The 11,448-nt window shown below is 40.0% G+C and overlaps 4 protein-coding genes across 6 annotated transcripts; all 4 read left to right on the top strand.

Moving 5' to 3' along the window:
• The first annotated feature begins 5 nt into the window (after positions 1-5).
• LOC104746418 (cytochrome P450 705A22) lies at positions 6-3,126 on the top strand. Its single transcript, XM_010467890.3, has 4 exons — positions 6-1,110; positions 1,190-1,847; positions 2,427-2,493; positions 2,783-3,126. Exons 1-2 carry the CDS (start codon positions 199-201, stop codon positions 1,814-1,816), a joined length of 1,539 nt encoding a protein of 512 aa, XP_010466192.1. The 5' UTR covers positions 6-198; the 3' UTR covers positions 1,817-1,847; positions 2,427-2,493; positions 2,783-3,126.
• A 177-nt stretch (positions 3,127-3,303) lies between these two features.
• Positions 3,304-5,413, top strand: LOC104746417 (cytochrome P450 705A20). The gene is given in 4 exon segments (XM_010467889.3): positions 3,304-3,388; positions 3,729-4,553; positions 4,645-5,243; positions 5,245-5,413. Coding segments are annotated over 3 exon segments (1,134 nt in total). The 5' UTR covers positions 3,304-3,388; positions 3,729-4,046; the 3' UTR covers positions 5,273-5,413.
• Positions 5,374-8,360, top strand: LOC104746416 (cytochrome P450 705A20-like). 2 transcript variants are annotated; one of them, XM_010467888.3, is made up of 3 exons: positions 5,374-5,573; positions 6,504-7,432; positions 7,505-8,360. In XM_010467888.3, exons 1-3 carry the CDS (start codon positions 5,516-5,518, stop codon positions 8,111-8,113), a joined length of 1,596 nt encoding a protein of 531 aa, XP_010466190.2. In that variant the 5' UTR covers positions 5,374-5,515; the 3' UTR covers positions 8,114-8,360. The 2 variants fall into 2 exon arrangements, with proteins under 2 accessions (XP_010466190.2, XP_087343793.1); XM_087487667.1 differs by having other exon boundaries at positions 7,521-8,360.
• Positions 8,361-9,397: 1,037 nt separating this feature from the next.
• LOC104746419 (cytochrome P450 705A22-like) lies at positions 9,398-11,438 on the top strand. Of its 2 annotated transcripts, none has more exons than XM_010467892.3 (2): positions 9,398-10,495; positions 10,576-11,438. In XM_010467892.3, the coding sequence occupies exons 1-2, from the start codon at positions 9,572-9,574 to the stop codon at positions 11,197-11,199; spliced, it is 1,548 nt and encodes a 515-aa protein (XP_010466194.1). In that variant the 5' UTR covers positions 9,398-9,571; the 3' UTR covers positions 11,200-11,438. The 2 variants fall into 2 exon arrangements, with proteins under 2 accessions (XP_010466194.1, XP_087343795.1); XM_087487669.1 differs by having other exon boundaries at positions 9,398-10,457.
• The last annotated feature ends 10 nt before the right edge of the window (positions 11,439-11,448 follow it).

Consider the following 11,448-nt stretch of genomic DNA (forward strand, 5'->3'; position numbering starts at 1 on the left):
GAAGTGATACTGTACATGGCATAATTGATAATTTTCTCAAATATAAACCTCCCATTGTGGATGTCCTTAGTCCCACAGTAGTAAACACTAACCACGATGGATAAAATACATTACTTTTTATGTAATATGTACATAGGATGGTTGATTCTTGATTAGCAAAAATCCTCTTTCTCATCTTCCTCTTTCACTTTTGCAGAAATGATCGTCGTTGACTTTCAAAACTGCTTCATTTTTATCCTCCTATGCGTCTTCTCACTACTCTGTTACTCTCTTTTCTTCAGGAAACCAAAGGACCCTCGACTTGACTTTGATTTACCTCCGACCCCTCCGTCTCTTCCGGTCATCGGTCATCTTCACCTTCTTCTCTCTGTTCTAGTCCACAGATCTTTACAGAAACTTTCCACCAAGTACGGATCTATTCTCTGTCTCCGGGTCTTCAGTTTCCCTGTAGCCCTAGTCTCCTCAGCCTCGATTGCTTATGAGATCTTCAGGACACACGACGTGAACATCTCGTCTCGTGGCTTTCCTCCGACTGATGATTCCTTTTTCGCCGGATCTTTCAGCTTCATCTCTGCTCCCTATGGAGATTACTGGAAGTTCATGAAGAAGCTTCTGGTTACGCACTTGCTTGGACCCCAGGCACTAGAGCGGTCACGAGGAGTCCGTGCAGAGGAGCTAGATCGGTTTTACAAGAACCTGTTTGATAAGGCCATGAAGAAGGAGAGCGTGGATATCTGTGCGGAAGCGTTGAAGCTCAGTAACAACAGCATTTGCAAGATGATTATGGGGAGGAGCTGTTCAGAGGAGAATGGTGAGGCTGAGAAAGTTAGGGCTTTGGCTACCGAGTTAGATGCTTTGACAAAGAAGATTTTGTTGGCAAACATGTTGCGCTCGGGGATTAGAAAGCTTGTTTTAACACTGTTTAGAAGGGAAATGATGGATGTTTCCTGCAGATTTGATGAGCTGCTCGAAAGGATCCTTGTGGAACACGAAGAGAAACTAGACATGCATCAACAAGGTACGGACTTGCTGGACGTATTATTGGCAGCTTATCGGGATGAAAATGCCGAGCATAAGATCTCTAGGAACCATATCAAGTCGTTTTTCGCGGTAAATGTTCCTCTCATCAGGTGGTTTCAGTGAGAATACATAACTGTTCTGCTTAAGAAAAAACATTTTGCAACTGCAGGATCTCTTATTTGCAAGCACTGACACCTTGGTGCAAACAACACAGTGGGCAATGGCGGAGCTCATTAACAATCCTAATGTTCTTGAGAGATTAAGAGGAGAAATTGATTCTGTGGTAGGAAAAATAAGGTTGGTTCAAGAAACTGATTTACCAAACCTCCCTTATTTGCAAGCGGTGGTCAAGGAAGTGCTAAGACTACACCCGCCGGGGCCTGTCTTTGGAAGATTCTCCCAAGAAGGGTGTAGAGTCGGAGGGTTTTATGTACCGGAGAAAACAACCTTTATGGTTAATGCTTATGCTGTGATGAGAGATCCTGATTCTTGGGAAGATCCTGATGAGTTTAAACCAGAGAGGTTTCTAGCTTCTCCAAGATCAGATCAGGAGAAGGAGAGAAGAGAGCAAGCAATTAAATACATTACTTTCGGAAGCGGAAGAAGAAGCTGTCCTGGAGAAAATCTAGCTTATTTCTTTATTGGAACTGCAATTGGAGTGATGGTGCAGGGATTTGAGTGGAGAATCAAAGAAGAGAAAATTAACATGGAAGAAGCTGTTGTAGGACTGAGCTTGACCATGGCTCATCCTCTTAAGATCACTCCTGTTTCTAGAACCCTAAGATTATTAACATAGAATCTGCAGAATAGGAGTTCATGAATCTTTGGTAAGTAATAAGGTAGCTCTGCTTTTATGTTACAGTGTCCGAGGTTTTTGATTTACTTTGGCTTATGTGTGTAGAAGTGTGGAACCTTAAACAATTGTGTGTTGTCCTTCGGTTTATTCGTGGATTTTTTCGTATCTGTCGGTTTATCTTGTCCTACTGCAATCAGTGTGTACTTTAATAGCTGATATATAAGAATAGGGTATCACTGAACTCAAAGAGGTTGCAACTTGCAAGGACCTTCTTGATAAGGAAACTTTGATTTGGTTTTCTCTACTTTCCCGGTTTTCTGTAAGAAACCGTTAACACTGTCCAAATTGTACATTGCTTTCTCTTTTCTCTCAATTGTCTGTCTATCTTGAATCGTGGAACTTCAAATTACCATGATTGATGTCTGGAAAGGAAAGGAAAGAAAAATTCAAAGCAATACTTGCAAGCATAGCTATTTAAGAATCATATAACAAGATTCGCTATTTCTCAACATACATATTTGGTAGTCTACTTTTACCTGATTTAGGAAGAGTATATTAATTTTTAAAGTTTTCCATTACTTAGAGATTGTTTAATATGTATACTAAACAGGTTTTGAGCGAGGAAAAGGAAGAGAGTCTTGCATCTCTGCGTGAAAGCATTCAAAAGACTGTGTCAGGTACTTTGCTTACACTTTGTGTCAAATCTTGAATCCTTCTGTTTAGTTGTTTTGTAATTTCGAGGATATGAACTTTAAATATTATAATCATCGATATTATCAAATTGATCACGAGTGACTATTTCTGATCTGAGTATAATAGTATAGTATTAAGAAAAACAAGGTTATGTTTCATCTGCATTTTAAGAGAGAGCATATTTTTTCTTGAAGTAATAAAGAAAGCATTTTAAAAACGAAATCCTGATTCTTGGGAAGATCCTGAAGAGGTTTCTAAGTTCTTCAATGTCAGGTCACGAAGACGAGAAAGAGCAAGCACTTAAGTACCTTCCTTTTGGCGTCGGAAGGAGAGGATGTCCTGGAATAAATCTAGCATCTATATTTGTTGGAACAACAATAGGATTGATGGTGCAGTGCTTTGACTAGAAAATTAAAGGAGATAAAGTGAACATGGAAGAGACTTATGAAGGAATGAACCTTACCATGGTTTATCCGCTTAAGTGCACTCCAGTTCTTAGAACCGAACCTTTTTCTTTTACTTGTAATCTCCAGAGTCCAGATTCCTAATTCCTGACACTCAGCTTGGGAACATGTAAGAAGTTTGTTTTCTTCTATTGCATACATATATTCTTCAAAGACAGTCGATTACATTCTTAAATGTGTTTTTTCCCCTTTGTTCATCAAAATTATGAACCTTTGTTCTTTATTCTCTAGGTTGATTGTTTCCCTCTCCGATTTCATTTAGTCCCTAGAGCCGCTCGATGCTTGTATCTGCTTTGTATTGTTTTCAGGATAAAGTTAATGTCAGCACAAGCTGGATTACGCTGAGGAGCTTGGCTGCTACAAAACGTTTTCAGGAGACGTAGCTGGGAATATTTCGCCAACTTCGAAGTCCCTGGTTAGCTACTCTACTATAAACTCTTCTGGTCAGGGTTAGGGATGGAAATTACTAGCTAGTATCCAAATAACTTCCGATCTTAATATATATTATTGCTAAAGCAACATTCCTGATTCCCTTCATTTTAACGTTACATGTATGTCGTTATATACATAAAACACTAGATTAAGATCATACCTTATATTCTTGAGATGATGATAAGATATTCTGTTTCATCTACCTCTCTCACACTTTGAGCAAAAAAGTTGCAGCAATGTTGACCGTTGACTTTCAAAACTGCTTTAGTTTCATACTACTCCTCTGCTTCTTCTCACTACTCTGTCACTTTCTCTTTTACAAGAAACTAAAGGATCAGCAAGTTGGACATGATTTGCCTCCGAACCCTCCGTCTCTTCCCATCATAGGTCATCTTCACCATCTCCTCTCTTCCCTAGCACACAAATCTTTACAGAAACTCTCATCCAAGTATGGACCTCTCCTATACCTCCGCATCTTCAACTTCCCTCTAGTTCTCGTTTCCTCGGCCTCTGTGGCTTACGAGATCTTCAAGGCCCATGACGTGAACATCTCGTCTCGTGATAACCCTCCAATCGACGAGTCTCTCTTAATCGGTTCTTCAGTCTTTGTGGGTGCTCCTTATGGAGATTATTGGAAGTTCATGAAGAAGCTTTTGGTTACAAAGCTGCTGGGGCCACAAGCACTCGAGAGGTCAAGAAGCGTCCGTGCGGATGAGCTAGAGCGGTTTTACACAAGCCTGCTCGATAAGGCGATGAAGAAGGAGAGCGTTGAGATTGGTAAGGAAGCAACGAAGCTTATTATCAACAGCATCTGCAAGATGAGCATGGGAAGGAGTTTCTCAGAGGAGATTGGTGAGGCTGAGAGAGTTAGAGGTTTGTTCACTGAGTTAGATGGATTGACGAAGAAGGTTTTGTTGGTAAACATATTGCGTTGGCCGCTAGAGAAGCTTGGAATCTCACTGTTCAAAAAGGAGATAATGTATGTTTCCGACAGCTTTGATGAGATACTTGAGAGAGTTCTTGTGGAAAAAGAAGAGAAACCAGACAAGCAACAAGGTAACGACCTGATGGATGCGTTGCTGGAAGCTTATGGAGACGAAAACGCAGAGCATAAGATCACTAGGAACCACATCAAGTCGATGTTCGTGGTAATCAAATGTTCTTCTCATTAGTTGCGGATTCATTAAAACTCCGAAAAAAAAAAATCATTTCTGACTAGCAAACGTTTGAAACTTGCAGGAGCTTTTCCTTGGAGGCACTGATACCTCAGCGCAAACTATACAGTGGACAATGGCTGAAATCATTAACAAACCTAACATTCTTAAGAGATTGAGAGAAGAAATCGATTTGGTTGTAGGGAAGACAAGGCTTATTCAAGAAACGGATCTACCGAAGCTACCTTATTTGGAATCTGTAGTCAAAGAAGGGCTAAGATTACACCCTCCGTTGCCTCTCGTGGTAAGGACGTTACAAAGAAGGTGTGAGATCAAAGGTTTCCACGTACCGGAGAAGACAACACTTGTAGTAAATGCTTATGCTGTAATGAGAGATCCTAGTTCTTGGGAAGATCCTGATGAGTTTAAGCCAGAGAGGTTTGTTTTAGGGAAAGAGGATGAGAGAAGAGCCCTGAAGCACATTGCTTTCGGAAGCGGAAGGAGAGGCTGCCCTGGATCAAATCTAGCTTCTATTTTCATAGGTACCGTAATTGGAACAATGGTGCAGTGCTTTGACTGGAGAATTAAAGGAGATAAGGTCAAAATGGATGAGGCTGGAGGACTCAACTTGACCATGGCTCATCCCCTGAAGTTGACTCCTATTCCTCCAACCAAACCTTTCATTTTCTAACCTGCAGTTTCCAAATTCGTAAGTTACTGCAGAAGAATCACACGCTCCCCGGTTAAAATTAGTTTAGCTTTGGTTTGTTTTTTATTTTTAACGGTTTACTATATCGAACCACAATTATTATTGTGATGATATCAGAAACAATGTTCCGCTATGTGTCTTGTTGTCATCTCAGAGATGAAATTGTATCAGAGAGCAAAGAAACCCATCGGTTTGTCGTTTGCTTTCTTCTCTGGCACAGTCGTTATCGTTGGTGAATATTAGGTGGATGTCGTTGGTCATCTTGTTGGTTCAATTCCGTGTTTCGATTCTTATGTCTGCTTCAGGTTGGTTGTTCTTATGTCTGCTTCAGGTTGGTTGTTCATTGTTAATGGGTTATCAGAAATTGATAATCTTTATATTTATATATAAAAATTGGACTTAGGAGTTTGTTAATTAGGGGCTCATGAATGTCTTCTGATAGCTTTTGAAAAATTATGATGTCTTGGGAAGCCGATTACTACAAGACACTTTATGGTTACTGTCCAAAATTCTTCTTTTTTCTTTTTTTCTTTTTCTTTTTGGTCTCCCTTTACAATTGAAATTTTTTGGTATTTTCAGTAAAACTTGGTTCGGTTTCGAGTAGTTTGGCTACTGCAAAAATGTTTTAAGGAGGCATCATTACTGGTTTTATCTCAGTCTCTCTACTTCTTCATTTGATTTAGGGACAGGCTTGTGTCCTCTGGATTAAGACGTGAACCATTTTCTTCTCTTTTAAGTAAACATATATATATATAGGAGTTAATTTGGTATTGCATTCCCTAATGCTCTCTGGACTCAAACTGTTATGTTCATGGACCCTAACGGTGTCAACTCAGTTAAAGACTTCGTCAATGATTAGTTTTTGCAGTTAAAAAATACTCTGAAATAGCTCGTGAGTATCTTCTTTGAGTGCACTTTTCAGTCGTGAAATTTGCTTTTTAATTCTCTGCTAGATTATATTTGTACAAGCTTCTAATCTTGATTTTCTTTTCTCTGTCACTGCTTTGAGGCAGCTTTGGATTCTGGTCAAGAATCTAGATATGACCACAAGTATCCAAAAGCATCCTGATATCAATCTATATTACTTAAAAGACTCAAGATTCCTTCATATCAGATACTTCCAAAAACTATAGTATATTTTAAGTAATGAGCATAAACATTATTATAGATCATACATATCTTCGTAGATTCTTGGAATGATAATACTCTGGTTTCATTTACCTTGTCACTTTTAGCAACAATGGCAGCAATCATCGCTGACTCCCAAAACTGCTTCATCATAATCCTCCTATGCCTCTTCTCACTCCTCTGCTACTATTTCATCTTCAAGAAACCTAAGAACTCACGGCTTGTCGCCTATGGCTGTGATTTGTCTCCAAGCCCTCCATCACTTCCGATCATAGGCCATTCTCACCTTCTCCTCTCTTCCCTAGCTCACAAATCCTTACAGAAACTCTCATCCAAGTATGGACCTCTCCTCCATCTCCGCATCTTCAACTTCCCTGTAGTCCTTGTCTCCTCGTCTTCCATGGCCTACGAGATCTTTAAGGCTCATGACTTGAACATCTCGTCTCGCGACAACCCCTCAATCGACGATTCTATCTTGATTGGAACTTCTGTCTTTGGTAGTGCTCCTTATGGAGATTATTTTAAGTTCATGAAGAAGCTCCTGGTTACTAAGCTGCTCGGACCACAGGCACTTGAGCGGTCACGAGGCATCCGTGCGAGTGAGCTAGAGCGGTTTCATTCAAACCTTCTTGATAAAGCGATGAAGAAGGAGAGTGTTGAGATTGGTAAGGAAGCAACAAAGATCATTAACAACAGCCTCTGGAGGATGAGCATGGGGAGGAGTTTTTCAGAGAAGAATGGTGAGGCTGAGAGAATCAGGGGATTGGTTACTGAGTTAGATGGCTTGACAAAAAAGGTTTTGTTTGCAACTTTGCTGCGCAAGCCCCTTGAGAAGCTTGGAATCTCTTTGTTTAAAAAGGAGATCATGTGTGTTTCCAACAGCTTTGATGAGGTGCTGGAGAGGGTTCTTGCGGAACATGAACAGAAACTGGATGAGCATCAAGATAGGGACATGGTGGACGTGTTGTTGGCAGCTTATGGAGATGAGAACGCAGAGCATAAGATTTCCAGGAACCACATCAAGGCGTTTTTCGTGGTAAATGTTGTCTCATTAATTTCATTTGAGGATCAAATTTGTTCTTTACTAAGAATCGTTTTGTAACTGCAGGAGCTTTTATTTGCAGGTACTGACACCTCAGCACAATCAATTCAATGGACAATGGCAGAGATCATTAGCAACCCCAACATTTTTGAGAGATTGAGAGAAGAAATTGATTCTGTGGTAGGGAAAACAAGGTTGATTCAAGAAACTGATCTACCAAAGCTCCCCTATTTGCAAGCGGTGGTTAAGGAAGGATTGAGATTGCACCCGCCATTGCCTCTCTTTGTAAGGACGTTCCAAGAAGGGTGTAAGATTGGAGGTTTCTACGTACCAGAAAAGACAACACTTGTTGGTAATGCGTATGTTATGATGAGAGATCCGAATGTCTGGGAAGACCCTGAGGAGTTTAAACCAGAGAGGTTTCTACCTTCTTCAAGATTAGGGCAAGAAGATGAAAGACGAGAGCAAGTGCTTAAGTACATTCCTTTCGGTAGTGGAAGGAGAGGCTGTCCTGGCTCAAATCTGGGTTATATCTTTATTGAAACCGCAGTTGGATTGATGGTGCAATGCTTTGACTGGAGGATCAAAGGAGATAAGGTTAACATGGATGAGGCTGGAGGACTAAACTTGTCCATGGCTCATCCTCTGAAGTGCACTCTTGTTCCTCGAAGCTAGCCTTTACTTGGTAATCTGCAGATGTCTAGTTCGTAAATTAATCAGATGTCTCTGAACTCGCAGACTAAGAAGGGCTTGAGTTTTGGTTACTATCTGTTTGTTTAATTTCCTGGTTTATTTGATAATCATGCTTTAGTGTACATGATTCTGTATGGAATTTTCATTAGAAACTTGTCTATTTTTCCCTCTTGTTCTTAAGGACATAGAAATGTTTTTAAAAATAGAGATACTCAGCTCTCATTTTTCCTTCGGTTTGTATCGTTGATTGGTTCATATACTCTGACTTTATCTTCCAACTTTTTTACCTTCTCGAAGTTAGTTGCGTTACATAGAGCAGTTTTATTCTTCTATCTGCTTGACTTATGCGGTTATGTCTCGATCAGTTCAATCGTCTGTTTCCTCTAACTCTTGAGTTCATCTTAAGATCAGTGAGTTCTAGGTATAAGCTTCTTTTCTCTGTTTCGATGTGGTTTCATAGAGCAGTTCAATTCTATAATCTTCGTGATGCAGGTTGCTCTTCGTTTAGATTGGTAGAAATTTTCCATATTCCAACGCAATTCTTATGCCTCAGGGAGTTATCTGTTATCCCATTGATTAGCTGTTTAAATTTTTATTGAACCTGATTTTATTACTGTGTTACATGGCATACTTGGTTGATCCCAAGGGAGATTAAATTATAACCCCTGAATGGTTTTGTGACTTTTATTGGGTTTGCTAGACTAGAAAAGAAGATAATTTCACTTGTGTAAGGTTCTGTTTGGGGTTTTAGATAAGAACGAGATTTACAAAAGGCAGTTTTTTACTAACTGGTAAGGTGACAAACAAAAGAATACTGCAATTTCAAAAATTGTGAGTCTTTAGGTTTTGTTTTGATTCTTAATTGGTAGCAGTTTAGCTATTTATGAGTGTTACGGCACAGTGGCAGTCTACTTCTATCTTGAGAATCTGGAATTTGCTTGTTCTGATAGCTAGTTCGTTGGTGTAAAGTAGTGTTCGTTCTCATGAGGTAGATTCTGCTGATGAAAGGGGAAAATAGAGATGTTAGTTAAGTGTAAATTAGCTATCAGTAATAGAGACTTGAGTGCACTTTCTTGCTAATTGAGTGTTTCTTATGTCAGACTTGAAAAAATAACATATTTATTGCCATAAAATTCGCGTATTTCACATGCACATTTCTTTATATACAAGACTGATAACACACACGTATAACCTTATGTGTCATTACGTGGGGTTTCTGAAAATTCCCTTTCCACTTCTTTAATGATCATTATGGTCCCGAGTGTCAAGGAACTTCTGATCCGAAACGTTTCTTGTTTTGAAAATAGATACTTTTATCTTTCCATTGTTTACATTCTTCAAGAATGAAAACATATTTCTTAAAATGAAACAGCATCATTCATAGATTATTGATAAGAGGATACTCTGTTTCATCTGCCTCATCGATCGTTTTGAGAAACAATGGCTGCAGTATTGATCGTCGACTTTGAAAATTGCTTCATGATCTTTATGTTCCTCTGCTTCCTTTTTTTGCTCCTATGTTACCCTCTCTTCTTCAAGAAACTAAAGAGCTCACAGGCTGGCTTTGATTTGCCTCCAAGCCCTCCTTCTCTGCCAATCATTGGTCATCTTCACTTGCTCCTCTCTACTCTAACCCACAAGTCCTTACAGAAACTCTCCTCCAAGTATGGACCTCTCCTCCATCTTTGCATCTTCAATGTCCCTGTAATATTTGTTTCATCGGCTTCTGTGGCATACGAGATCTTCAGGACACATGATGTGAACATCTCTTTTCGGGGAAACCCTCCAATCGGTGAGTCCCTCTTGGTCGGTTCTTCTGGATTTTTCACCGCTCCTTATGGAGACTACTGGAAGTTCATGAAGAAGCTAATGGTCACGAAACTGCTCGGACCTCAGGCACTAGAGCGGTCACAACGCATCCGTGCAGATGAGCTAGAACGGTTTTACGTGAGTCTGTTTGATAAGGCAATGAAGAAAGAGAGCGTTGAGATTAGTAAGGAAGCAATGAAGCTCATTAACAATAGCATTTGCAAGATGATTATGGGGAGGAGTTGTTCTGAGGAGAATGGTGAGGCGGAGATAGTTAGAGACTTGGTGACGGAGTCAACTGCCTTGACAAAGAAGATTTTCATGGCAAACATGTTGCACAGGCCCCTTAAGAAGCTCGGGATCTCACTGTTCAAAAAGGAGATAATGAGTGTTTCCTGCAGATTCAATGAAGTGCTGGAGAGGATTCTTGAGGAACACGGAGAGAAACTTGACAAAGATCAAGAAATGGACATGATGGGCGTGTTGTTGGCAGCTTACCGGGACAAAAATGCAGAGTGTAAGATCACTAGGAACCAAATTAAGTCGTTGTTCGTGGTAATAGGCAGATTCATCTATAATCCAAAACAACACTTGTTGATTTGTCTTTGTACCTAATAAGGCTTTTTCAACTGCAGGATCTTGTCGTTGCAGGCACTGACACTTCGAGACATGCAACACAGTGGACAATGGCAGAGATTTTAAACAACCCTAAGGTTCTTGAGAAATTAAGAGAAGAAATTGATTCCGTTGTAGGGAGAACAAGGTTGGTTCAAGAAACAGATCTACCAAACCTTCCTTATTTGCAAGCGATTGTTAAGGAAGGACTAAGACTGCACCCACCAGGGCCTCTCTTTGCAAGGACAACCCGTGAAAGGTGTATGATCGGAGGGTTTCATGTACAGGAGAACACACCACTAGTTGTTAATGCTTATGCTGTGATGAGAGATCCTGAATTTTGGGAAGAGCCTAATGAGTTTAAGCCAGAGAGGTTTCTAGGAACAGGAAAAGAAGACAAGAGAGAACACGCACTCAAGTATATTCCTTTTGGTAGCGGAAGGAGAGGCTGCCCTGGAGTAAATTTAGCTTACATTCTTGTTGGAACCGCGATTGGGGTGATGGTACAATGCTTTGACTGGAAAATCAAAGGAGATAAGGTTAATATGGAAGAGTCTCGTGGAGCATTGGTCTTGACTATGGCTAACCCTCTTAACTGCATTCCTGTTGCTCGAACCCCAAAACTGCAGATTCCCTGTTCCTGACTCTGGAAATATCACAAAACTGAAATGCATCTACTTTAGTGGTCACTGATCAGGACTGAGTAGTATAAGAACTTAGGACTGAGTAGTGAGTGTAGCGATGAACTAAAATGTAGACTTCAGACTTCAATTTTTACTTCCAAAATTATGAAAACATATCTTTTATAAGTTTTATTCATGTAATAAACAACATTGGAGATGAATGAATAACAAAGAGGAAATGAAAGTGAGGGTTCTTTTTTTTCAAGTTTT

This window comes from Camelina sativa, chromosome 15, assembly GCF_030686135.1.
Source record: "Camelina sativa cultivar CO46 ecotype springtype chromosome 15, ASM3068613v1".
NCBI classification, from domain to species: Eukaryota; Viridiplantae; Streptophyta; class Magnoliopsida; order Brassicales; family Brassicaceae; genus Camelina; species Camelina sativa.